The sequence below is a fragment of the Colletotrichum aenigma genome (assembly GCF_013390185.1).
Source record: "Colletotrichum aenigma strain Cg56 chromosome Unknown KSG_Cg56_contig01, whole genome shotgun sequence".
Lineage (NCBI taxonomy): Eukaryota > Fungi > Ascomycota > Sordariomycetes > Glomerellales > Glomerellaceae > Colletotrichum > Colletotrichum aenigma.
The window spans coordinates 2,608,421-2,633,680 of record NW_023500907.1 but is presented as its reverse complement, the minus strand read 5'-3'; the positions used below and the strand labels follow the sequence as shown (position 1 = coordinate 2,633,680).

The 25,260-nt window shown below is 56.0% G+C and overlaps 7 protein-coding genes across 7 annotated transcripts; 4 read left to right on the top strand and 3 right to left on the bottom strand.

Moving 5' to 3' along the window:
• Positions 1–507: 507 nt before the first annotated feature.
• On the top strand, positions 508–1,934 carry rpt4 (putative 26S proteasome subunit rpt4; the record flags this gene model as incomplete). The annotated part of the gene is made up of 4 exons (XM_037315973.1): positions 508–718; positions 836–1,222; positions 1,296–1,752; positions 1,814–1,934. The coding sequence occupies 4 exons, from the start codon at positions 508–510 to the stop codon at positions 1,932–1,934; spliced, it is 1,176 nt and encodes a 391-aa protein (XP_037184378.1).
• A 4,920-nt stretch (positions 1,935–6,854) lies between these two features.
• On the top strand, positions 6,855–9,370 carry CGCA056_v000711 (Glutamine--fructose-6-phosphate aminotransferase; the record flags this gene model as incomplete). The annotated part of the gene is made up of 5 exons (XM_037315972.1): positions 6,855–6,859; positions 7,019–7,089; positions 7,194–7,425; positions 7,520–9,096; positions 9,150–9,370. The coding sequence occupies 5 exons, from the start codon at positions 6,855–6,857 to the stop codon at positions 9,368–9,370; spliced, it is 2,106 nt and encodes a 701-aa protein (XP_037184379.1).
• A 499-nt stretch (positions 9,371–9,869) lies between these two features.
• Positions 9,870–10,802, bottom strand: PRE4 (Proteasome subunit beta type-7; the record flags this gene model as incomplete). The annotated part of the gene is made up of 3 exons (XM_037315971.1): positions 9,870–10,483; positions 10,561–10,708; positions 10,773–10,802. The coding sequence occupies 3 exons, from the start codon at positions 10,800–10,802 to the stop codon at positions 9,870–9,872; spliced, it is 792 nt and encodes a 263-aa protein (XP_037184380.1).
• Positions 10,803–11,512: 710 nt separating this feature from the next.
• HMGT (High mobility group-T protein) lies at positions 11,513–12,537 on the top strand (the record flags this gene model as incomplete). Its single annotated transcript, XM_037315970.1, has 2 exons — positions 11,513–12,037; positions 12,121–12,537. The coding sequence occupies 2 exons, from the start codon at positions 11,513–11,515 to the stop codon at positions 12,535–12,537; spliced, it is 942 nt and encodes a 313-aa protein (XP_037185401.1).
• Positions 12,538–13,016: 479 nt separating this feature from the next.
• Positions 13,017–14,528, bottom strand: CGCA056_v000708 (uncharacterized protein; the record flags this gene model as incomplete). The annotated part of the gene is made up of 1 exon (XM_037315969.1): positions 13,017–14,528. The coding sequence occupies one exon, from the start codon at positions 14,526–14,528 to the stop codon at positions 13,017–13,019; it is 1,512 nt and encodes a 503-aa protein (XP_037185400.1).
• Positions 14,529–15,198: 670 nt separating this feature from the next.
• erg26 (Sterol-4-alpha-carboxylate 3-dehydrogenase, decarboxylating) lies at positions 15,199–16,402 on the top strand (the record flags this gene model as incomplete). Its single annotated transcript, XM_037315968.1, has 2 exons — positions 15,199–15,690; positions 15,761–16,402. 2 exons carry the CDS (start codon positions 15,199–15,201, stop codon positions 16,400–16,402), a joined length of 1,134 nt encoding a protein of 377 aa, XP_037185405.1.
• Positions 16,403–17,372: 970 nt separating this feature from the next.
• Positions 17,373–21,080, bottom strand: rga1 (Rho-type GTPase-activating protein 1; the record flags this gene model as incomplete). The annotated part of the gene is made up of 4 exons (XM_037315967.1): positions 17,373–17,840; positions 17,897–19,917; positions 19,970–20,666; positions 20,730–21,080. The coding sequence occupies 4 exons, from the start codon at positions 21,078–21,080 to the stop codon at positions 17,373–17,375; spliced, it is 3,537 nt and encodes a 1,178-aa protein (XP_037185404.1).
• Between the last annotated feature and the right edge of the window lie 4,180 nt (positions 21,081–25,260).

The window sequence follows — 25,260 nt, the reverse complement described above, 5'->3', positions numbered from 1 at the left end:
CTACCTTGGTCCTCGTGACGCCTCACATTCCTTCAGACGCCAAGGACAATGTGAGATCCGAAAAACGTCGTAAATCGTCCCAGTACAGCTGGGAGGAAAGCCTCCTGCCCAATATCTTCATCACGAGTAGACGCCTTCTCCATGATAACCAGCAGGTAGTCCGGTGAACATCAATTCTAGGACATTTGAGATCCTGCGTCGGATTTGCGCTTGATCCGCCCCGATAGCTCTCAGCCAATCACATCGCACGCGGGAGAGCTACAGTAGAAGCAGGGATGAGGCGCTAGCAGCTGAGCCGTGCTTTGTGAGGCAGAAGGCTACAGCGGAAGGTACGTCTGCACATCAAACCTCCGAAAACAACGATTACATACGCCAGAGCTATCCACCATCCTCCATCCACATCACCTTGCCCGAAGCGACATTGACACGAGACCGCCTCCTTCGTCCCACCACGAGAATTCGAAATTTCGGCCCTTCCTTCCTCTCGACCACACACATAACCCAGAGATGTCTTCCGACGAAGAACGCCAGAAGGCTCTCGACTCTTACCGGGGCAAGCTGCTCGAATCGCGGGAGTGGGAGGCTAAGCTCAAGGCTCTCCGCCTCGAGATCAAGGACTTGCAGAGGGAGTACGACCGCACCGAGGATAACATCAAGGCGCTGCAGAGCGTGGGTCAGATTATCGGCGAGGTTCTGAAGCAGCTCGATGACGAAAGATGTGAGTTGAGAGCATCCCGCCTCCGCTTCCTTCCCTCCCCACCGCCGCCACCATCACCGCATACGCACCTTGCGGGATCGTCAAACACTGAACGCTGACCGTGTCGCTCGCAAACAGTTATCGTAAAGGCATCCTCAGGTCCCAGATATGTCGTCGGATGCAGGTCAAAGGTCGACAAGGCCAGGCTCAAGCAGGGAACTCGCGTTGCCCTCGATATGACGACACTCACCATCATGCGAATGCTTCCCCGCGAAGTCGATCCCCTCGTCTACAACATGTCGCTGGAGGACCCCGGTCAGGTCAGCTTTGCTGGTATTGGAGGACTCAACGACCAGATTCGCGAGCTGCGAGAGGTCATTGAGCTCCCGCTCAAGAACCCCGAGCTGTTCCTGCGCGTGGGCATCAAGCCGCCCAAGGGTGTCCTGCTCTACGGACCTCCTGGTACAGGAAAGACGTTGCTGGCTCGTGCTGTGGCCAGCAGTTTGGAGACCAACTTTTTGAAGGGTATGTGAAGACCAATCCTACATTCAGGGTATAAGGTGCGGTGGACGAGGCATGCTAACTACTGGTTCCATAGTCGTCTCGTCAGCTATTGTCGACAAGTACATCGGAGAGTCGGCCCGTCTGATCCGTGAGATGTTCGGATATGCCAAGGAGCACGAGCCCTGCATCATCTTCATGGACGAAATCGACGCCATCGGTGGACGCAGATTCTCCGAGGGGACCAGTGCCGATCGTGAGATCCAAAGAACGCTCATGGAGCTGCTCAACCAGCTTGACGGTTTCGACTACCTCGGCAAGACCAAGATCATTATGGCGACAAACAGACCCGATACCCTCGATCCCGCCCTTCTCCGTGCCGGACGTCTAGACCGCAAGATCGAGATCGCCCTGCCCAATGAGGTGGGCCGTTTGGAGATTCTCAAGATCCACGCCTCTGGCGTCGTGACGGAGGGCGAGATCGACTTTGAGAGCGTGGTGAAGATGAGCGACGGTCTCAACGGTGCGGATTTGAGAAACGTGGTCACCGAGGCGTAGGTCTACCCCTTTCCACCCCAAAATGAGGTGGCATTTACTAATCTTTCACTCCTACAGCGGTCTCTTTGCCATCAAGGATTACAGGGACGCAATCAACCAGGACGACTTCAACAAGGCGGTGCGCAAGGTTGCCGAGTCCAAGAAGCTGGAGGGCAAGCTGGAATACCAGAAGCTGTAAAGCGGCGATAACGGCGTCGCCATCGTGAAGACGAATACGGGGGTGAAGATGCAAAGGAGAAACAAAAGACGCCAAAAGAGGGCGGCTGGGACAGGCATCATCGGGTCCTTGGCTGCTCCGGGCGTCTTTAATGTGTTAAACAGTGTACAATACCCGAGTCCAGGTTTGGGGTTGTTGGCGGCGGGAAACTTAGAGATGGCGGGCGTGCAATAGAGGCAGCAACAAACGAGTCCCAAAGCGCATCATGCGGCCTCGCCAATTCGAATCGTGAACGAGCTTCGTGGTGTTTTGACGAGGTTTCTCCTCAGGAGTGTGCGCCCTTGCGGTGATCGTCGGCATGGACCTGGTGCATCACGAGACGCATTGGCTCTCGTATCGTTGCAGAGGCAGGTTTTAGACTGGGGCGTTTTCTCTTATCTCTGCGCCCTTTGTATGTTCCCCTGTACGGATGCTATGGCATGTCATTTTCCCTTCCCTTTCCCTTCCCTTTCCCTTCCCTTTCCCTTCCCTCTGGACGGAGGCTCCCTCTTCCTCCCCGGCGAGGCTGGGGTAGGGAATGCGGCCGGGCGCGAGCTTCAGCTCCGTTTTTGAAGCTATTGATAGTGCACAGCCTCGGCTAGGCTAGGGTCCTGGTATGCGCGGCATGCTTTACGTATGGCCCGGAAGAAGGCGAAGCTCACCCGGTGCCACGTGCAGAGCTTCACCAACAGCAAAAAGCTTTCTTGCTCCTCCTGTAAACCCACCGCGCCGGGCGGCATGCGAACCGTAGTGGAGGGGATGTCGGCTCCCGGTGCCAGAAACAAACCCAATAGTGTAGAACCCAAGTAAGTGTAGGGCTGGGGGGAGAGCAAAAAAAGGGGACCGAATGGTACGGAACGGAGAGCTATTCTGTTGAGAAGAGGGGTCCTGGGCGTCGGTGGTTCGGGCAAGCCACAGCTGTCTGACGGATGCCTCCGCATCTATTGTGTCTGCCTACCACAGCTTAGGGGGTGAGTTTAGGTGAGCGAGCTCCGTCTCGCTGGATGCACTATAGCTTCCGGGTGCCTCCCCTCGAGTCGGGTCTTACATGATCTCTTTCTCTCTGACAGAAGACCACATGCTTGTGATCCTGTCTGACGGGGGAGGAAACAGCCAACGGGTGGAGACTGGGAGGTCGCACACTGTAAGCCTCGAAGCTCCAGAGGATCGAGAGCTCCTTGGTTCTGCAACTGTCATTCGCCGATTTCGACCTGTTGTGCAAAGGAGGAGGAGGCTGCTGAAGCTGGCTGCATGCGGACGGCGACGGCGAGAGGGCTCTAGCTGAGACCGCATCATGTCATGGGTGATCTCGCACGGCAACGAATAGAGACAAAGGCCCGCCACATGTTTTCGATGCTGGGAGGATTGTGGTGAGATTCAAGATGAGTAGCTGCATGCGGGAAGTCCATTGCGGTTTGCGTGTCAAGTCTTCGCTGTTCGAGGCGCGGGCGTCCATCATGACAGCATCTCGGACTTCTGGTCTTGTGTTGGTCGGTCGCTGCAGTCGAGTAGTAGCTGTTGTTGTCCACCCTTACACCCATCCATCAATCCCCATGTGGTGGCCCGTACCATCCTATCCACGTCGTCCCTCTTACCGTTTCCAGGGACCGTGGAACATGGCACCCACTTGGAATCTGACATCAGAACGGTTTTGGGGCCTGGGCAGCGCAGCGCAGCGCAGCGCGCAACAAGCGGCTGCGGCTGGCAGAAGTTCGGCCGTGTTGATGGTCTGCCGCGGCGGTTGCGTTGCGCAGTGTTCATGTCCCAACTCCATGTCCCCCATCTGGTTCGGGGCGATGGGTGGTGGCATTGAGAAATGCAAGATGGTGATTTGCAGCCTAGCAGGGGTTCTCTCATCGGTGCGGCGTGTTATTTTTGGTGATTTTTCCTTTACGATGCCTCGGAGTGGACGACAGGTCGCCCCTTTTTTGGCCCGTTCTCACGATTGCCATTGAGGCTGTACCTTTTTTAGTGCGCTGTCCCCTTCCTTTTTGCTTCGTACCTGGACGCCCCCCACCTTACCACCCCTCCTTGGCTTCGTCAACCCCGGGGCCCCCCTCCATCCAGTGGGTGCAACCAGCAACCGAGCCAAGCAAGCAGCAGAAACCAGAAACCAGGGGACCCAACTGTGGGAAGTCCTGTCGGCTGGTGTCGCAGTGCCGACGATCCCCACTGGATTTTTTTCTAGCGTTGAACAAACAAGGTGCCTGCACCCAGAGGACTGGGGACCGAGACCAGGGAATACGAATGATGCCGGCGATGGAACCCCTCTGAAGAAAGGCGTTGGGCAGCTGGTCAAGAAGTTGTAGGGTCGGGACTCGGGAATGACGAAGGCAAGTAGCCGTCTGCATCACACCCAAGAGTAAGGGGATGCTTTTGAGGCGACACGGCAAGGGCGTCGAGTGCCGGATTAGGAGGGGTCAATGACGACGAGTACGGAGTGCGGACGTTGGTCGTGGTAACGGCAGATCTGGGTTCCAACTTCCGGCGGCTGCTTGGTCGTTTCTTTTGGACTGGCCCCTTTTTTGCACTCGGCTTCGATTTGAACGAGTTTTGCACCGTTTTGGCTTGTAAGTCCAGAGAAAGACAAGTGGTGGTTGGGATGAGGTGGTTTCTTGGTTCGGGTCTTGGGATGCGGTGAGAAAGGATTGGACGAGGGAGTTGGGGGCCACATGGGATGATGGATGAAGGGGGGTGTGTTCGGAAAGTGAGGTAAGGCAAAGGAATGGCAGCCGTCCGTAGCCTTGGGGAGGGCTCCTCGGTCTCGTCGTCAGGTACCTACCTAACTAACTACCTTACCTTACCTACCGGTGTTGAGGTGAGTTAACCGGAGGTGGGAGGGCACACGGGTGAGGCGTTGCTTCGGGCAGGTGAAGGAGACAGGGCACAAGATGGAAAGCATGGGACTCAACACCCAGTAAGGCACCTGGTGGTAAGCATCTGGAGAGCATGCAGCCAGGGCTGGTGAAGATTGCCCTGATTGATTTGATGCGATGCTATGCTTAGACCGAGCTTGTCCAAGTTGGTGCCCACCTAGATACTTGGTGCTTATTCTGCCAGGTGCCTGGGGACCTAGGTACGCATCCGATTTGGGAAAGACAGCGCGGGCAGTGTAGCAAATGCAGACAGCTTGCAGATGGTGTAGAATTCCTAGCGGCTGCGCTGGAATGTGAAGAACGGGTGCGGGTGACGGCCGCTTAGAAGAAGTTGAACTGTCGTCGATATACGGTGTCAGTCCCCAGTATGATATTTTTTGAGATGAACTCAAGGCGATGGAGGAACTTGGAGGAGAAGATCGACCACGGCCACCAGCATCACTGTATCCGTAACAATACGTTAGATGAAAAGCAAAGGGCGTCCCGCGTCCGTCATACTTGGCGGTACGTACCGAGGACGATCTTCTGGGCTAGTGTAGCAGCTGAATGGCTGAGCAAGGGAATGGCGCCACAGTCCAAGGAAGAGGAAGAGCCAGCCGTGCCAGCCTGGGTGCCTGGGGAGGAGGGCCGCACTGGACCATCTGAATGGAAGGTCTGAAGGAGGTTAGAGGCGCCGGCACCCTGATGATGGCGCCTGCAACTAAGTGCGACTGTGTATCCAAATGATGGCCGTCAGCTTCCATCTGGAAATGCAACTTTTCCGGGCACTGACAGATATGCTAGAGATGTGAGTAACAGCAACGCCAGAGAAGAAAATTTGCACCGTGGCCGGCTTTCCAGAGCAACACGGGGTCTCCTGGCATAATGCACATAATGAGATGCTCTGCCAGGTGTTAGTGTTGGTGACGAGCGATGCAATGTGTGCGGTTGCCGGTGAGGTGGGGCACTCCAGAGCTGCCCCTCACCTCCTGCTTCCAGTCTGTCCTCAGCTCCATGTGTGGCTGGCCAGGTCCGTGGTCTTCTTGCTGCTGCCACTGCTGCTGCTGGCCCATTGAACCCAGCCCAGATCCATTCGTTGCCCCAGCGCCTGCTGAGTCCTGACATATGCCACCCCGGTCGAGATATGTCAGACACCCAATTCTTGTCGCGTATCGTATCCGCGAGGTAAGGTAGGTACGAATACTGACCGACCGCAGTTGCCATCTGCCTGCCGTCCCAAACATGCAACGCAAGCGAGCAAAGGCAAGCCAGACATTCATGGTCTAGACGTTCAAACGGGAACGTGAAGACATCTGTTTCGCCCGCTTGCAAAAGTCCATCAGGACAAACTTGGGGGAAAGGGGAACCTTCAAGCCTCCCGTCATTGTCACGGGCCAAACATTGCTTGCTCTGCTCTGCTCTGCTCAAGCTCTCTAAACTTTTGCCTGACGTCGGGTGAGTGCCAGTGCCAGTGCCAATCCCGACTTCAACCTCATCACTGGAACTCCAGCTTTGGCCGTCATCGCCAGAGTCGCAAAATAACAAGCACAAACCAGTGTCTTGTTTCCTTCTTGCCTCAATCCATCAACCCATGCCTGACTTGGCCTGCCTTCTTAGCGCAGGCAATAATACCTAGGCCGACGACGTCTGTCTCTCAACTCAACCCGTGCCTCTGTACGAATACCTCTCCCCTCCCCCCCCTTCTGTCATCCATCAATACGAGCACGCCCCTGCCACCACCCCGCCCACCGCCCACCTCCACGCCTCGCACACCTCTGGGCGCTACTGCGTGCTCTCTCCACGTACACAATACACACCTCCCCTCCTCCATCAGTTGTTGTCCAGCACACACATAAAGCTGCTCAGCTCCCGCCTCCTTACCACTGGCTTTGCCTTGCTCATTCCCTCTCGATCCAACTATCCGTCTCTCTCGCTCTTCTTGATACCCCTCACCGCCGCCTCTAAAGACCTATATCCCCGCCTAGGTCTCTGCGAATTGGTCTTTACGTCTTTTTTTTTTTAGGTCTTCTTTTGCGCAGAAATCAACATGTGGTATGTCTACCTCTCTCCCCCAACTCTCCCCCGCTCTCCTGAAAGCTTGCCCGCAGCCTCCCCCCCCCCATCCAGCTTTTGCCAGCTGAAAGGGGCCCAGGCATACGCCTTGAAAGCCATTGGCAACACAGTAAGCTGACAGGAAATTCTTCCCAACAGTGGCATTTTCGGCTACGTCAACTACCTGGTGGAGAAGGACCGCAAGTTCATCCTCGAGACTCTAATCAACGGTGAGTACACCGCCTCCTGAAAGCTCCAATTGGAGCCATGCAGCTCCACCAGCTCATTCCGAGGGGCTGTTCTTGACTAACGAGCCATGTGTTCTCTTCTCTAGGTCTGTCGCGTCTCGAGTACCGTGGCTACGACTCCGCCGGTCTGGCTGTTGATGGCGACAAGAAGAACGAGGTTTTCGCCTTCAAGGAGGTTGGCAAGGTCGCCAAGCTCAAGCAGCTCATCGCCGAGTCCAAGGTCGACGAGACCAAGTACTTCGATTCACATGCCGGTATCGCCCACACTCGCTGGGCTACCCACGGTCCCCCTTCTCGTCTGAACTGCCACCCCCACAGGTACGTGTGCACTTTTCGCGAGGATACTAGCAAACTTTCCACTTCAGCCTCCTTGCTATCAATGACTCAGTGGCTAATGATCCTTCTCCTGCAGGTCCGATCCTACCTGGGAGTTCACCGTTGTCCACAATGGTATCATCACCAACTACAAGGAACTCAAGACCCTCCTGAGCGCCAAGGGCTTCAAGTTCGAGACCGACACCGACACCGAGTGCATTGCTAAGCTCGCCAAGTACCTCTACGACCAGCACCCCAAGGTCGGCTTCACCGACCTGGCCAAGGCTGTCATTAACGAGCTCGAGGGCGCCTACGGTCTTCTGATCAAGTCCGTCCACTACCCTCATGAGGTCATCGCTGCCCGTAAGGGCTCTCCCCTCGTCATTGGCGTCAAGACCCAGAAGCGCATGAAGGTCGACTTTGTCGATGTCGAGTACGCCGATGAGCAGGCTGCCCTCCCGGCTGAGACCGCATCCCAGAACATTGCCCTCAAGAAGCAGCAGGACAACTTCTTGAACCCCAACGCTCTGCTGGGCGCTCCCGACAAGTCTCTCCTCCACCGCTCTCAGTCGCGTGCTTTCATGACCGACGATGGCATGCCCATGCCCACCGAGTTCTTCCTGTCCTCGGACCCCTCCGCTATCGTCGAGCACACCAAGAAGGTCATGTACCTCGAGGACGACGACATTGCCCACATCCACGAGGGATCCCTGAATATCCACCGCCTTAAGAAGGCCGATGGCAGCTCCAACGTGCGCACCATTCAGACCCTTGAGCTTGAGCTCCAGGAGATCATGAAGGGCAAGTTCGACCACTTCATGCAGAAGGAGATTTTCGAGCAGCCTGAGTCCGTTGTCAACACCATGAGAGGTCGTCTCGACAGCGAGAACAAGACGGTCACGCTTGGTGGTCTCCGCTCTTACATCTCTACCATCCGCAGATGTCGCAGAATCATCTTCATTGCTTGCGGTACGAGTTATCACTCATGCATGGCTGTTCGCGGTGTATTTGAGGAGCTCGCCGAGATCCCCATCGCTGTCGAGTTGGCATCCGACTTCCTCGACAGACAAGCCCCTGTCTTCCGTGACGACACCTGTGTCTTCGTCTCCCAGTCTGGTGAGACTGCCGACTCTCTCATGGCCCTCCGCTACTGCTTGGAGCGTGGTGCTCTGACCGTCGGTATCGTCAACGTTGTCGGCTCCTCCATCTCTCTCCTCACTCACTGCGGTGTCCACGTCAACGCCGGCCCTGAGATCGGTGTTGCGTCTACCAAGGCCTACACCTCCCAGTTCATCGCCATGGTCATGTTCGCGCTCTCCCTGAGTGAGGACCGCGCGTCCAAGCAGAGACGTCGTGAGGAGATCATGGAGGGTCTGGCCAAGATTCCCGAGCAGATCAAGGACATCCTCACCCAGGACCAGTCTATCAAGGAGCTCTGCTCCAAGACCTTCCAGAACCAGAAGTCCCTGCTTTTGCTCGGCCGTGGCAGCCAGTTCTCTACCGCCCTTGAGGGTGCGCTGAAGATCAAGGAAATTTCCTACCTTCACTGCGAGGCTGTCATGTCTGGTGAGCTGAAGCACGGTGTCCTGGCTCTCGTCGATGAGAACTTGCCCATCATCATGATTCTCACCCGTGACGACCTCTTCAAGAAGTCGCTCAACGCCTACCAGCAAGGTATGTTTGGAAACATTCGTATGCATTCATGTTCTGTCACTAACTCTCAATAGTCATTGCTCGTAGCGGTAAGCCCATCGTCATCTGCAACCCTGCCGATGAGGAGTTCAAGTCCAGCGAGGCCGAGAAGATTGAGATCCCCAAGACCGTCGACGTCCTTCAGGGTATTCTCAACGTCGTTCCTCTGCAGCTGATCGCCTACTGGCTCGCTGTTATGGAAGGCCTCAACGTCGACTTCCCTCGCAACTTGGCCAAGTCTGTTACCGTTGAGTAAACAGGCTGTCAGCAGCGAACGAGGTTGACTATTTTCTTGTGAGGTGCTTCTCGCCATTGGAGTTGGGTTGCCAAAAGGGAGGCTGGCCCTTGGCTTAATGACACAGTGGGCCACGAACAGATGAAAGCCCTCGGATGTATTACTGGATTTTGTGTGAAACGGAGGGTATGGTCCAGCATGGTAGATTTAGGGCCTGTCAAGATAAAGGAGCGTATGTTTAAAAAGGTTAAATGCCAGAGAAGAGGCAACCTAAAGCAATCAATGAAAGCAATATTGTCTATTTCATTTCGTGTTGTTACACTCTCGTGCCCTGCGACCTATCGTATTGCGGATGACACGTAGAAGGAAGTCAATCTCGGACTTGCTTCTTCTGCTGCTCCCCAGAGTCGCCGTTAGTCATCCCGGATGGCGAGTCGAAAGCAACTGTCCCATTTAACCAGTAACTGTCATTTAATTCCTCTATCCCATCGTATCCTCCAGGAACTCCTTTCTCTCCTCCTTAAACAACCTGCGTGCCGTAGCCACGGATCCGTTCCGCGAACTTCCAGCTCTGCTTCTCCAGCTTCTCGTTCTCCTTGAGGTCAACACCATCCTTGGTGACAACGGCAATGGAGTACGAATCCAAACTGCGGGCGTCACGATAGAAGAGCACCTTCATGCATTCCTTGATAACCTCGATGGCCTTCTCCTTGGTCAGATTGGCAGCTGCCTCATCGTCGGGGACATAGCGGCGCATGATGGGCTGTGCCAGAGCAGAACCGAAACCAGTGGCCAATGAGGGGGAGGTGAATGTGGTGCCGAGGAGGTCGGCCGCGGCAAGGAACGGCTTGCCTGCGTCGTCCAAGCCGGCGACGAGGAGATGGTTCCAGAGGGGGTCGAAGTCGGAACGGCGCTTGTACATCAGCTTGGAGAGGTACTTGTGCAGGTTTGCAGCGTTGAGGCGGGGGGCTTGATCGGTGGACAGGTCGTAGGACTCCTCAATGTCGAGGGACTGGAGGTGGCGGTCGAGGAACTGCATGTCGGAGACGTCGCCGCCAAAACCGACAACGGTAGAGTCGGCAAACTTGCGCAGACGCTTGACATCGGTGAATCGAGCAAGGGAGCCGTAGGATGCTGTCATTGGGGTTTGATTGTCAGTATTCGATCGTCTTTGAGGTGCTAGGCTGTTAGAATGGTGAGAACGGGCGTACCCAAGTTATCGGCGGCGATGACGACACCCTCTTTGAACTTGATAGCAATGACTGATGTGCCCGTGACGATGGGGGCTTGTGTCGCTTGGTTGGGGCCGTTGGGGTTCATGTAGGAGGCATTGTAGGCTCCGTAGACGTCGTCTCTAGGCTGCGGGAGGGGTTCAGTCTGTTAGTCCATGACGAGAGGCTGAGGGCACAGGGAAGTTGCATACCCGACCCCAAGCTTGCGGTCTGTGATCCATGGTTATCGATGGTATCTGGTTGAAGAAGGAAGGGAGGTCGAGTTCGCGGTAATGGGTGTCGGTATCGTCGGTGGAGGGAACGGTGGCAGAGTGTTTGGTGATGGTCGTCGGTATGTAGATGTAGCTGGGGGTTGCTGTGGTTTGCTTCGCGTCCCGTGGATGCCTCTGCCGCCGGCTGCCAGGTGCTGGTGGGTGGTGCTTGCTGGACCGCTGCGTCAGGGTGGTGCCTGACAAACGGGGCTGCAACTTGAGGTGGGCTTACCGAAAATGGTCAGCTTGGAGCTGTAGTGGTGGGAAGACCGGAGAAGTAGATGCTACTTCATTTTCAGTATCGCAATCCACGATTGGAAGGTACTCACTACAGACAGCTCCAGGGGTCAAGGTAAAACAAACAAGGAGGCCGGCCAAGGTCAGGTCGCATGCTCTCAGTCCCTCCTCGCCCGTTATTCCGTCAACACCACAGACGGCACTTGCAGCAGCGAAATCTCCCCTACTGCTCCGTCGCCCTACAATTGGCTTGTTCCTGTCTCCGGGACATCGCTTGGGACACAGCCATCCATACCTCTGTCCCTCCCTCCCCCCCATCCTTTCATCAGCCCTATCGCAGGCTTCCCAACTACATCTGCACAAAACATCCCCGATAACAGCTTAGCTGTGCCCACACAACAGACAACTACCCCACCTTCAGTAAACTTGATTGCGCGCACATCATGTTGACAGCAATCGGTCGCGCAGCGGCCCAGCGCCTGGTCATTCGCGCCGCGCCATTGAACGCCTCCCGAGCCGTCCCACGCGTCGCATGCCGGGCCTTCTCGACGACCAAGTCGGCGCATCTCCCAGCCAAAGCCGCCGCCGCCTCGTCCACCAAGACGAAGGCTAAGAAGACGACGACGACAGCCGCGAAGAAGAAGCCCGTTGCGAAGAAACCGGCAGCGAAGCAGCCCGCGGCCAAGACGAAGAAGGTTGCTGCGAAGAAGCCCGCGAAGACTAAGACGGGCCAGGGTCGCGGTCGCCCCCGCAGAGCCCCGACACCCGAGGAGAAGCTTAAGGTCCTGAAGAAGGAGTTGAAGCAGGTCGCTCTGCTTGCCAGCGAACCCTCAAACAAGGTCACGTCCGCGTGGATGGTGTATCAGACAGAGAGGTTGAGGGCGGAGACAATTGCCAGGGAAGCATTTGGGGATCGGATTACAGCTTTCGCGGAAGATTTCAAGAACCTTTCTACTCACGAGCTCCAGGTAAGCTTGTCTGTCGGCCAGAGTTGTCCTAGGCCAGGGAACGACCGTCACATGAGGATGTCATGGCTAACAAGTTAACATAGCGCCTCCAAGAGACGGCCGAGGCGAACAAGCTCAAGAACAATGCCGCGTACAAAGCTTGGGTTGAATCCCACACGCCGCTGGAAATCAACAATGCCAACAACGCGCGTAAGCGCCTTCGCGCATTGAGCCCCAAGGAGGATGGAAAGCGCCAGGTCAAACCGAGATCAATTGTTGACGAGCGCTTGCCCAACCGCCCAACGTCAGCCTTCTTGTTCTTTGTCAAGGCGCGTTGGGCCCAAGGTGACCTTCCCTCGGCGATCGGACCGGCGACCAAGGCTATTGGTGAAGAGTGGAACAACCTCACAGAGGCCGAAAAGGCCCCGTACCTGGCGTTGGCAAAGTCCGACATGGAACGATATGAGCGGGACGTCAGCAACGTCCTGGGACGTGAGGTCGAACATCGCACTCGCACTTGAGCTTCGTCGGCGCCAGTCTTGGCTTGCCGGCGGCAGGCGAGGTATCCTTGCTCCAACAGATGCGTTTGTGTGTAGAGATATATCTCCGCGTATTGGGACATCCGATGAAAACTTCTACGGGGCATGTTGCGAGCAAAATCGTGTGCGATGAACAAACAGGAGAGCTGTGTCAGCAAAACCTGCTACTTTTATGAGCATGCGGGTTCCATGATGGCACTTTTACCGGTTCGATCATCAGGGATGACGGTGCGGTGTTGAGTTTCAGATACCAATATTGAGAGGTTTCGCAACCAGTCTTGTAATGAGATTTCTCCGTGTATACATTTATCCAGCGACGCCTCTGCCAATGCCATTTGCACCACAACAGTGACGCCATTCGTTTCCAGTCCGACTCTGTGCCGCCCAACCGAAAGTCAAGAAACGCCTCGCTAGCCCAGTGAAAGAAAGTGCTGCCAAAAACGCCCTTGAGACTGTCCCCCCTACTCGTCCGCCCCGTCCTCCATGCTGTCCCCTGACTCGGAGTTGCCATGCCCGTTGGTAACCAGAATCACCTCCCCGGCGCCGTCCACCCACCGAGCCGTGTCCGTCTTCAAAGCCCTCTCGCTGGCAAGGTAAAGCGCGAGGTACACATGCCCGGCGACATATCCCCAGCAGTAGACCCTCAGCCACGACCAGTCCTCGGCGCGCGTGCACCAGACGCCCCACCCCGCGAACCCTTCGAGGATGTAGTCGGTCAGGAAGTGCCACGCCCGCTCGCGCAAGGTCGGTCGCCAGCCGGTCCAGTCGAGTATCCAGTGGCCCCTCTCGAACGGCCGCAGCTCCCTCATCTGCTCGATGGGCCGGAAGCGTTTGTCGATATTGAGCTGCCGCGCAAGTTCCCTAAGCTTGGGCGTCAGGAGGTCGTCTGGAGTGAGTTCTGCGTTGCCAACAGGGGGCCCCTCGGGATGAATCTCGAGGCGTTCGAGGTAGTTCAGGTGACGCGTGTTTGGTGGACGTATGACGCTGTAGAGATCGTCCGGGATGACGGGCCCGGCTAGAGAGGGGCTCCGCGTTGCTGATCTGGATTCTGATATTGGTGCTGAGCGCTTGTGGCGCTTTCGTGGAAGTGGTGAATCGGAGTTGCCGCGAGAGGGAGAGGATACTGATGGACGCTTGCCAGAGGCCTGGCATGGTGTTTCTTGAATCACCTGATCGAGGGGGGAGCTCTCGAGTAGAGGCCGTTTCCGAGCTGAGAAAGGAGTGTCTAGAATGACGTTTTCCGCCGGAGGGGATGGGTGCGGTGGAGGGACATCGCTGGCTGATGGTGGTTCGCTGGATGTAACTAGGACAACCTGCTCGTCGTCTTCTCCGTCATCTTCCACATCTTCCAGCTCCTTCTCTAGGCCTTGCGAGGATTGGGGAACTCGCCGCTGGCTTTGCGACGGGGTCTGCTGCGAGGCTACGGCTCCTTGACTCTCGAACTGACATGCCAAATGCTCAAAAAGCCGACTTGGAGACGAGAACTCGGCAAGGCTGATGTCGTTCGCTGGCTGAGAGTCCCCAATTACGCTTGGAGGAGCCACCCAACTAGACTGTGTAAACTGAGTCTCGGCGTCCGGTTGCGAGGATGGGGGTATATCCTGTACTGCTCCGGCTCTACCAAGGATTGGTGAGTTTCTGTTGTCCAAAACACTCCTGAAAGAAAGTTGGACACTTCCAAATGAGGCCTCTGGTAGGGTGTATCGCACTGGTGGTGATGACGGCAGTTGGGTTGCCTCGCTGCTTGGGATCGGTGCGTAAAAGGGTGTTGATGGTGAAGGTGATGGCTCACCCTGTGAGCCGGCTATGTCTGAATGCGCATCGCCTTGTAGAAACCCGCCTAATATCTTTGTCTGGCCTACTGGTTGAAAGTCAAGATACGCCTGCGCCAAGGCGCGATACCTGGCATCGTCAACAGCTTTGCACGGCGCTGCGACGTGCACTAAGATCTCGATGTTGCCATTCGTCTCCATGACGACCGCAGGCTTATGTGAGGTGCGCGCATCTCATTTAGAGTCGAGAGGAACAGAGATTCAATTTAGAGTAAGAATGTTTTATGACCCAAGGAGAAACGAAATTTGCTACAGTTCAAATTGAGACTTTTCGCATTGTGTGGTCGACCACCAAGGTCCCAACACAGGACAGGTCTTGTCAAGAAATTGAGTTCCGTCACTTGGAGATGGGAAGTGCCGACTCGCGAGGTTCCCAAAGAGCTGGCAATCGTAAAGTCAGTGCGCTTTTCGAGGTGGGGCACCTAAATCAATGTCCCCTGCCCCTCAAGTCGCATTCAGAAACCGGGGGCCCAGCCTAAAATGTATTCCTAGCGCCGCTGAAGAGCTTGGGGACAGAAAGGTCGACTGTACCACAGGCCCCAACGGCCCCCTGCATGACGCACACGTACCCGGTACGCAGCTGTCAATCGAGTGCAACCAAACCACCAAACTTCAGATTGGCCCATTCGCGCGCGCGCCGCAAACCGTGCATTGCGTTACCTCGACCTTATTCCCAGCTCACCTCAGGGACCAGAGAAACCAATCCACCAACGGACGACTCTCGACACCATCTCCCCCTCCCGACCTTTGCTCGCACTTGGACGCAAGTCAGCTCCAAAGTGCCTCCCGAGACAAACAGCCCCCAGAAAAGATGTCTTCCGAAAAGGCTCCTGTGCCAATCGACCTGGGCAAGGTCCTCGTCGTCGGCGGCAATGGCTTCCTGGGCCACCACGTCGTCAACCAGCTCCTGGCTGGCGACCGCTGGCAAACCAGCTCCGTCTCCGTAATCGACCTCCGCTGCGCGAACAACCGCAACCCAGCCGCCTCCTACCACGAAGCCGACATCACCGACACGGAAAAGATCAAGTCCATCTTCGAGGACGTCAAGCCCGACGTCGTCATCCACACCGCCTCGCCCGCGCCCCAGGCCGACGGCCCTGTCGCCAAGGACCTCTTCCGCCGCGTCAACATTGATGGCACCGCCAGCATCATCGCCGCCTGCCAGGCCGCCGGCGTCAAGGCCCTGGTCTACACCTCATCCGCCAGCATCATCAGCGACAACACCAGCGACCTGATCAACGCCGACGAGAGGTGGCCCGTCATCCGCGGCGAGCAACAGTCGGAGTACTACTCCGAGACCAAGGTATACATCCGCGCACAATGCTCTGTGACGAACTGCCCTCTTGCTGACACAAACACCTCTCTCTCTCCAGGCCGCCGCGGAAGAGCTCGTCCTCCAAGCAAACCGCCAAGACCCCTACCCCCTCCTTACAGCCGCCATCCGCCCCGCCGGCATCTTCGGCGAGGGCGACACCATGGCCACGCACCAGCTCGTCAAGATCTGCCGCGAGGGCAAGACGGGCGTCCAGCTCGGCGACAACGACAACCTCTTCGACTTCACCTACGTCGGCAACGTGGCCCACGCCCACATGCTTGCCGCCCGCATGCTCCTGGCCACCATCAAGTCCAGCATCATCCCCCTCGACAACGAAAAGATTGACGGCGAGGCCTTCCTCGTGACAAACGACAGCCCCATCTACTTCTGGGACTTTGCGAGGGCCATCTGGCGCGCCGCCGGGTCGGACAAGGGCACCGACCACGTCTGGAAGATTCCCCGCGAGATCGGTGTCGTTCTGGGCTTCTGCTCCGAGGTCTTCTTCAGCATCATCGGCAAGCCGCCCATCTTCAACCGCCAGCGCAACATCTACAGCTGCATGACGCGCTACTACAACATCAGCAAGGCCAAGCGTCTGTTGGGTTACCGCCCCATCGTCAGCCTGGACTCAGGTATCAAGAGAGGTGTGCAGTGGTTCCTGGACCAGGAGAAGGCGGGTAAGGTCAGCGTCAAGGCGTGAGAGGCGACGATATGATGATGACGAGCGGTGATTTGCAATCTGACTATATCTCCCAAAAGAAAATGGTGATTTTTTGGTGTAAATATAAATATACATAACCCCTATCATAAAAGGGACTAATAAACGGCCTTCGGCCACGTCAAGAGCTAAAGACAACATGTTGGGAAAAAAACAGAACAAGCAATCGTTAGCGACAGAGAGTATCATGAGGGAAACCTGCAGGGAAATGTTTTCCCGCTTTGATCGCATTAGCGAAACTATCTGGTCCTTTCACCTCGTTCGAGCTACAAAAACAAGGCTCTTGTCGCCTCGTACAGCCTTGAGCCCAAGGCAAAAACAGGCAACTTTTCCGCCTCACCCCCTCTCGCCTGTCGCCTTCTCGTTCCTCTCGAAGTCCTCCAAAATGGTAATCCGACATCCCCATTCCAACAAACAGAAGCGAAGCTATAGTAGGTCTCGCACGCAAGCCAAGAAGAAATCAAGGCTCGGTCAACCCATGTGAATCAAACATCCAGCCAGTCCTGCCCATCGACAAGTCGATGGACCCTGAGGCCATACTCCAAACCAAACCGCCAAACCAAAGCCAAACCTCCCTCATCCCCAGCAGACGACCAATCATGTCGTGAAAGAAGACCAACAGACTGCAAGAGTCCCTCGTTTCATGGTCTGATGCTTTACTCTCAGAGAAGCTAAGAAGTAAAGGGTTCGAAAAAAAGCTTTGAAAAGAACTCGAAAAATTCATTCATGCCGCCTTGTCGTGAGTAGAAGTAACCGAACAAAAGGGAAATCTTTTTGTTCCTTTTGATCAAAAAGGGTTAGGAACGCCGCCAACGATGCATGGATATGTGACTCTCAAAACCCAAATTGCAATCCCAATAGAATGCATATGAAGCAGTGCATGCGAATGGATAGCAGCACACTTCGTTGTGTGTATGTGTGCACAGCCTGCCACCTTTGTGACCTAACAGGGCTATGTATGTCCACCAACTCCCACACCACCGTTCTGCCGTCCCCAAGCAGCAGAGTTGCGCCATTCACGCTTCTGTGCATCAGTTGGACCCTCGGTATCAGAGTGTTCAGGCTGGTTGGCATAGGGTGAGGGGTGACCGTTCTCTTCATGTGGCCGCCACCTTTGAGGAGGTGTGTTGGCGTTGGGATGAGGATGGTAAGGCAGGACCATGGTAGGCAGAGGGTCCTGTACAGGGCGGACACTGCTCTCTTGCTGTTGCCACAGAGCGGGGTCCGTCTCAACTCGTCGGGGAGGTGGGCGAGTGGAGTTGTCCGGTCTGTTAAAGACCTCATTGACTTCGCCCAATCCTGGTCTCTGGCCAATGCGGTCCTGGTAGCGCTTCAGGATATCCTTGGTGCTCAGATCAGCACCGTTTCCGGAGCCAAACACGAAGGGATCATTCACTAGATCCATGAGCTCGTCGGGAACCTATAACGCAATATCAGTTAGTGATGCTGAAACAAGCGTGTGAGTGTGGAACATACCAGGCACATCTCCTCAATGTAAGTGATCATGTCTTGTACAGCAACAATAGCGAACATTGGATCGCTGTCCAGAGCAGGAGCTTTGTTACTGCTGTAGAGGATGTTGGGCGCGATAACAGTCGCCAGGTTCTTGATGTCCATTCTCGAACCAGCCTCTTCATCAACCTGATGGAAAGATCCAGCCCACTTGAGGAAGCAGAACAGAATCTCCAAGGAGTCCCTGTGGACCTTGGGAAGCAAACAGCAGATGAGATGAAGATACTGCTTTCTCTTGGCATCATCCTGAATCTTGGCAACAACAATCCAAAGACGTTGAAGCTTAAATGTCATGAGGGGGTCGGGCAGCTCACGCAGGTAGCGCTTCAGCAGTGCGGCGACTTGGACAACAGGCTGGTCCATGAAGCTGATGTTATCGCAACCCTCACGGTCAATCCTCTCCACAAGTTCAGTGAGCTTCTTGATGTTGCCGTTCTTCCTGAAAACACCCTCGACCGAAAGGTCCATCTTTCTCATGGAGCTGATGATATCATCAATGATGGCAGGGATTTTGAGAGCTCCAGGTCCCACACCATCCGTCGACTCGGCACCGTCCTTCTCAATGATAATCTCCAGAGGCACTCCGAAGATTCCCTTCTTCTTGGCATTCTTTGGCCTGTCGTTCTTGAACGCCTTACCCAAGTTCTTCCAGAACGTGGGCTGCTTCCTCGACTCGATGAAACTTAAGAGCTCGTCCAGAGTAAACTCGTTCTCGACCGCGGGATGGAGGGTCAGGACCGCCAAGTGACGGACAATGAAGTACTCTAAGCCCGAAAGTTCCGAAAAGTACTTCCTTCCCAATCGCTGGGGCAAAGGGTCACCTGCGCGGATCTCGGCCTCTCTGCCCGCAGACTGCGATCTCTGGTGACCCATGGGGTCAGTTGCGGGCGAACGAAAAAGCTCCTGGCGGCCAGGCTTGTTCTGCTGCTCCTTGACTTGCTCGGCCGCGACAATTCTGGGGATGTCGTCCAGGGTCAGGGCGTCCTGGTGGTTGAACATCTTATCCGTGGTTCCTTCGTCGTTTGGGCCGCGGTCTTCGACGATCGAAAAGCCTCCATCGCCTCGTCCAAGGTCCTCGCCGGCAGATCCAGGGCGGACGCTGCGTCCCTCGGGGCCATCCATAATGCGCGAGGTTCGAGCCTTTCTGAAGCTAGATGATAAGTGCTTGTCGAGACGAGTACTCCTCAAGCGGCGAACGTCGTTCAGCGTGTTCTCGTAAGAAGACTCGCGGTTGTGCTCTCTTTGATCTCCAGCGTACGATTTGGAGCGGTTGTCAGAGTTGAGGTAGGGTGCCTCGCCTGGGGCAAGAGTTCGAGGGCCCTCGCCTGGTCCGTACCCATCCATGTTCTGGTCATCGTTCTGCCGAGGCAGGGCACCGCTGCTTCGGAGAATGTCCAACAACCTTGCGAGCGCCACCTTGAGAAGGAAAACGTACTGCTGCAACTTTGTGACATGCTCAAAAGGTGGCATGTCGTCGCTGTTGATGCCGACACAGTTGGTGCACCAGATCGAGTTGTCGAATGCGTTGTAGCGCGCCTCCTCCAGTTTGCGGCCGAGCTCCTTGTTGCAGCTTTTGCAGCCCACACAGGCAATATGCCACCGTCTCTCTGAGTTCTTCGCACACTCATCCTCGACTGACTTGTTGCAGAGCGCACAGTGGTCTGAGTCCTTGGCTGAGAGCCGAGAGTTACCGGTGATAGCCTGCAAGGTGTTGTCGTCACTCTTCACAGTGTCCAGCTCATTAAGGTCATCTAGGAATTGGTAAATGCCGTCGGAGCTCTTAGACTCCTTCTCAAGGCGGAGCGCTCCCTGGAGACAAATGCGGATGAGGAGCTTGAGGTAGTGGGCGAGACCTGTGACGAGGGACAGAAGCTCCTGGGTGACGCCAAGCTTCCGTGCTCCCGTGTCCTGGGTCTTGGACAGCAGAGAAAAGAAAGACACTATCTTCTTGCAAAGAAGCTTGGCTTCACGGCCGTACGACAACCCTATTTCTGGCCAGTTAGCAAAACCCGCAAGACGTACGCCAGAGTAACAAACCTTTCAGCTTCAATTCGTCCATGGACAGGTCCAGACGATCGGCGGACTGGAACAGAATTTCGACGTGCCAGATGAACTTCTTCGCGACGAGCACGCCGTCGACGTAGGCGCCATTGCTAACGTGCAGAAGCATGTCGGAGATGCAAGCGGCGGACGACTCCTCGAAGGTGGACAGGACACTCCAGATGCGGTAGACTTTCTCCTCCATGCGCTCTTCCTCCTGCCTAATGATTTCGCGCGTGGCGGGGTCATCGCTCTCCTGGGGTATCTCGGGGGTTTCGCTCGGCTGCGTAAGTCGTACATTCCAAAACTTGTGAATCATGTAGCACTCGGGATGCCAGTGCTGGTTCTGACCGTTTCTGAAGATCTCCACAAACTGCTTGAGAATGGCAGTCTGGCAGCCGTTGCATCGTTGCGCGAACTGCGTGGAGTAGTGGTAGTGACAGTACACATGGCCATCGTGCTCATAGTAACTATCTTGAGCGCCGAAGACTGTGGGACACATTGAGCATGTGAAATGGTCGACATGGTACTTGCGGTCGAGCGCTGTGATGTAAGAGCCACGCAGAGCCCCTCCGCACTTGTAGCAGAGGAGACCAAGCCTGCGGAAGTAGTCTGTCTCGCACAACGGGTATTGACTCTCGCCATTCTCGTCGTCGACGGGGAAGAACTTGGAGGCAACAATCTGGCCGCAGTCCTGGAAGGGCAAAGGTGTTAGAAGGGGCCAGAACGGTTAAAGGGGGAGGGTCTCAGGGCGTACTCGACACTTGAAGCAGTCCAGATGAAAGGTTCCATCCAGTGCGCGCACGAATTGACCGGTGAGAGGCTCTCCACACTTTTTGCAGATTCTCTGTTGACCGCTAGCTGATCGTGCACCACCTCTTCCCTTGGATCTGCTGCGTTCGCGGCTCTGTCTCGGGTCGCCCTCTCTTCCAGGGGTTCTGGGACCAGGGGAGCGTGAAGGCTGCTGGTTGCGATAATTGCTGTTGTCGGGAGTTCTGCGTCCTCCGTTCTGCCATCCTCTCTCGCCAGGGTACGCGGGTTCCATTGGGGCGGCGGGGTGGGCATGCAGGCGGTCGTCGGGCGCCGCATGATCGTAATCCGACGCCATGGTGAAGTGGTGTGTCGGTGTGTGCAGGCTGATGGTGTGTTCGAATTCGGGACTCTCAGCTGGCAGGGCGTCGTGGATTGAAAGCGGCCCGTCAGCCTCGAGTGTCGGACTTGGGAATTGGCAGGAAATTATCGGTCGGCATCAGCTGGACCGTAGATTGGCCGGGGTCGTTGTTGAGGAGATGGGTATGTATTGGGGCGTCGAATTGAAGGAGTCGGGTTGTCGTCGCACGGCGGCGGTACGGTGCTGAGCAATACTAAATAAGTCGGGTAATGAATGGTCGGCAGCTACTCGCGTGACTGGGTGACGACGGCAGGCCACGTCGCTGGGCACCGGGCTGAAGAAAAAGATGACGGATGTGGGAGAGTGAGAGTGGTGGTCGGGATTGAATTTTGGGAGGTGAGTCGGTCGAGGCAAGGACTCGAAGTCGGGGACGGGGTCGGGGTCGGGTCAGGGTGAGGGTGACCTGAGCCTAAGAAGGTAAGGTAAGGTAAGAAGAGCACCGCGCCTGCTTTACTGAGGGCGTGGGTGCAGGTGGTGAGGGTCGGGGGATGGAGACCAGGTTAGGGTCGCTGAGGTCAGGTTGTGGTTGTGGTTAGGTCGTTACGGGCTGTATCCGAAGACCAGCGGCAGGGCAGGTAGATGCTGCGCGGTGTGCAAGGCAAGGAAGGCACTTGGGCGAGGGGACCGCGTACCGTGGGCTGGCTGCTGCACCTGGCTTGTGGCAGTGGGCGGCAGGCAGTGGGCAGTGGAGCACGGCGTCGTTGTTTTGGAGCTGAAATCAGTGCCCAAGACGGGAAGGAACCACAACGACAACGCAGACGAATGGGGGAAGGAGCAGCCACCCAGAAGAAGAAGAAGAAGAAGAAGAAGGAATGGGAGAAAAGGCGGGCGATGAGGACTTGAGGAAGAAAAATAAAGATAAAAGGTAGGATGAGGAAACAACAAGGTCCCGTCTGAAGCGACGGCGACTGGGCAGTATGCGTTGGGTAAGGTATGCGTGTGTTGTCAACCGCGGGGGAGACAGAGAGAGGGGGACAACTGCAAGCAAGCAAGTTGCAGCGGCGGCGGCGGCTGGTGCAGATGCGGGTTTAGGCGCAGGCGCAGGTGCAGGCGCAGGTGCAAGAGTGTGTAAGTGCAGTAGGCACCTCGGGCAGCCCAGGTAGAACCCAGGAGGCAGACGGGAGGCGGGAGGTCAGAAACAGCACCAGCCGAAGCTGAGCGAAGGAGAAAAGGGGCCGGTTCAAGGCGATCAAAGCAGTGTGGGCGAAGGCGCGAGAATGGTTTTGTTGTGAGGCGTTCGTTGCTGGCCGTAGGGAGATTTAGTGTGGGCTCGATCGGCTGCACCCAAAACTTGGGCAAATCCCAAACCCGGCTGTGCACAGTCGTGCCGTCTAGGAAGGGACCAATGGGCCTTACCAAGGACCAGTGACCAGTGACGGAACCTTCTCTGCTATCCTATCCGAACCCAAGGCACCTTAATTACCTACCTGCCTTGGGATACGTAGCAGCCGGGAGGGGACCTGCTCTGAGTGGGCAGGCGATGGGGGGAGAGAGATAGGACGGGGTAGGAGCATAAAAAACGAAGGTGCCTTTCTTACCTAAGATAGGTACTTGGGTCTGCTCTTGCCTCGGACCACTGCTTCAAGAGAGGAAATAAAAAAAAGGATGATGGCGGTGCACCAACTTTCTGCTGTGCCTTGCCGTGCCCTGGCCGTGTGGTTGTGTACAGGTAACGGCCGAGACAAAAGTATAGACGTTACGGCGTAAGGCAGATGCAGAGGCAAGTACTTAGGTAGACAGACGGGCGGGAAGGTAAGGCGAGGAAAGCAACGCAAAGGCAGGGGCACACGGGACGGAATTGGGAGGTGAGCTTGTCTCTCTACCGGTTTTTTTATTTTGTTTTTTCCTCGTCTTTTTTTCTCTTCGGGTGCAGATTGGAGGTACAAGGTGCAAGGAAGGCATGCTAATTACTCCTCACTGCCGTAGGGCGCTAATACAGGGATCGACGTCTTGATGCACTTTTTGGGTTCTTCAGAGACGCTGTCTTGTGCCGTCGACGACGAAAGGGACGTCTTACTTATTACGGGCCGCGAGTTACGACACGGAATAATCCAATATGAATTGACAGGGCAGGCTCTCGCTCGGAACTCTACAGATACGGGATGCAAAAGACAATCCCGAATTTTTGAATGGCGCATGGTCAAGCCCACATCCCATCTCGTGATCTGAGATACCTTACCCCAAGTCGGGAACCTTATGAGGGCGTCGTGCTTCCATCCTTTTCCCGTATTCCCTCTATTGAGCATGCCCCCAAAGAGGGGAAACTGCGGCGGAGGACAGAGCCCAAAAGGAAAGGGCCGCCCATCATCGATCAAAGTGATGCCTGCCTGCTGGGGCCTTTTACATTGGGTCCCGTCTACGGTCATTCCAGTGGCTCGTTTGGTCCCCGTGTCGGCGGGGATGGGGCTCTTTCACACTCCCACACACACTCTGTCTCTCACTTTTTCTCCAGCCAGAGTCTCTGGTGTATCTCGGGCTAGCTCTCTCTCAGTGGACATCCGCCTGCTAGGTAGACGAGACCTCTGATGATCGGGATGCTATTTACGATTGCTACCGCCAGGACGAAGGAGTGGAACTCCCCCCCGGTCTTGTCAACCTCACCGCGTCCCGAGCCCCTTATTGGTGATTCGCCAGGGGGACGGTGCACGGCCCACCCAAACCTGGGCGGCGGAGAAGACATGCCCAGCCCAGTCGTCTTCACTGCATTTTTGGCCTCTTGGCCGCCCAGCCAGCTTGGCTTCTCGACACCTCCCGTTCCTGAGGTTCCTGAGGGAAGGACATCGGATCACATGCGTCATCACGTGGCTATATCGGGCTGATCTTCGGGCGTATCCAATGTCTTTCCTCCTTGAGATGATCTCGAAACGGCCCCACCAAATTTTGATATACGAGTTTACTTTAGATAAACGCCGATGCAAGCTTCGGGAGAAATTGGTTCCAGAGTGACATTGTTACCGCAATCTGTTGATCTCCAACGGTCTCGCTCCACCCAAGGCATCCCCCCTCCCCCTCAGAACCGAGCCCTTCGCCAGAGTTTATGCAAACTTCATCGCGACCTTCCTTTTCAGCGCTTTTGCCTTTTGCACCCTCTTCTCCTGCTCAAGTCGCCCTGGCTTCTTCGCACGCTTCAATCTCTTCTTCCGCGTTTGGATCTGAGCAAACTCGGCCCGGCTGGCGGGCCCACCCGTTATCATGTCATCTGATGGTCGGCGAGAGGCTTTGGCCCAGAAAGCTGCCTTGCTAGCTTCGTTGTCTGATGTTCGGGAGTTGAGCTCGCGCATTGCTCAACATGTGCCTTGGCCTGGGCTGGGGTCATTGTCAGCTTCCTGGCCCGACCTTCGGCGGTCGAGTCTCGATAAGGCTCAAACGAGGTCATGAATCGGGGCGACGTGAGGCTGCGGGCTGCCTTGACCCTTGCTTTGGCTCGCGGTCGTGCATCGCTCTTTCCCTTCCGTGGAACATGAGCTCTGGTCTTTACCGATGGTCCGTCATTGCCGTTGTCGTTCTTGGCGTGCTGCCCCTGCTTGGCTGCATTGCCTGCATATGTGTAATCGTAGTCAGCGTTGCGACTAGCATCACGTTGCTCTCTTTTCTCACTCTGGCTGCTTTTCAGACTCTCTCTCGGGCTTTTCGCTTCCGCGCAAGAGTCCGATGAGACGCACTTAGCCATGTTGTCAGCGTCGCACCCCTTCGGTGGTCATCTCTGTTTCGTGAAGCCTTGTCTGCGGTGCTCTGCACATTGTTTCCATCGCCAACGCCGTCTTTCGGCCTCGAAAAGCTCTGGCAAGATCTGCCTTGCTCTTTCCCGCCACTGACAAACAGCAGGCTTGATGAAGCGGTGCCACTTGGGGCATACTTCGAATACGCATTTGCCTGTTGCCACGATCGTGATTCGGTATCGCCTTCGCACCATGCGGTCTGTGGCTGCCGGGCCTGGCTTCCACTTGGTGAGAGCCAACTCGTGGGGGTCAACTCTGTCGCATGCTCTGATGAGACGGTGATCTTCAGGTGTCAGTAGATGAGGCACAGTATGGTCGTGGACCTGCGCCCAGTCCCGAATTTTGCTGGTTAGCGCAAGAAATGCTAGCCGATCATGATGTCTCGAGGGGTGGCAGTC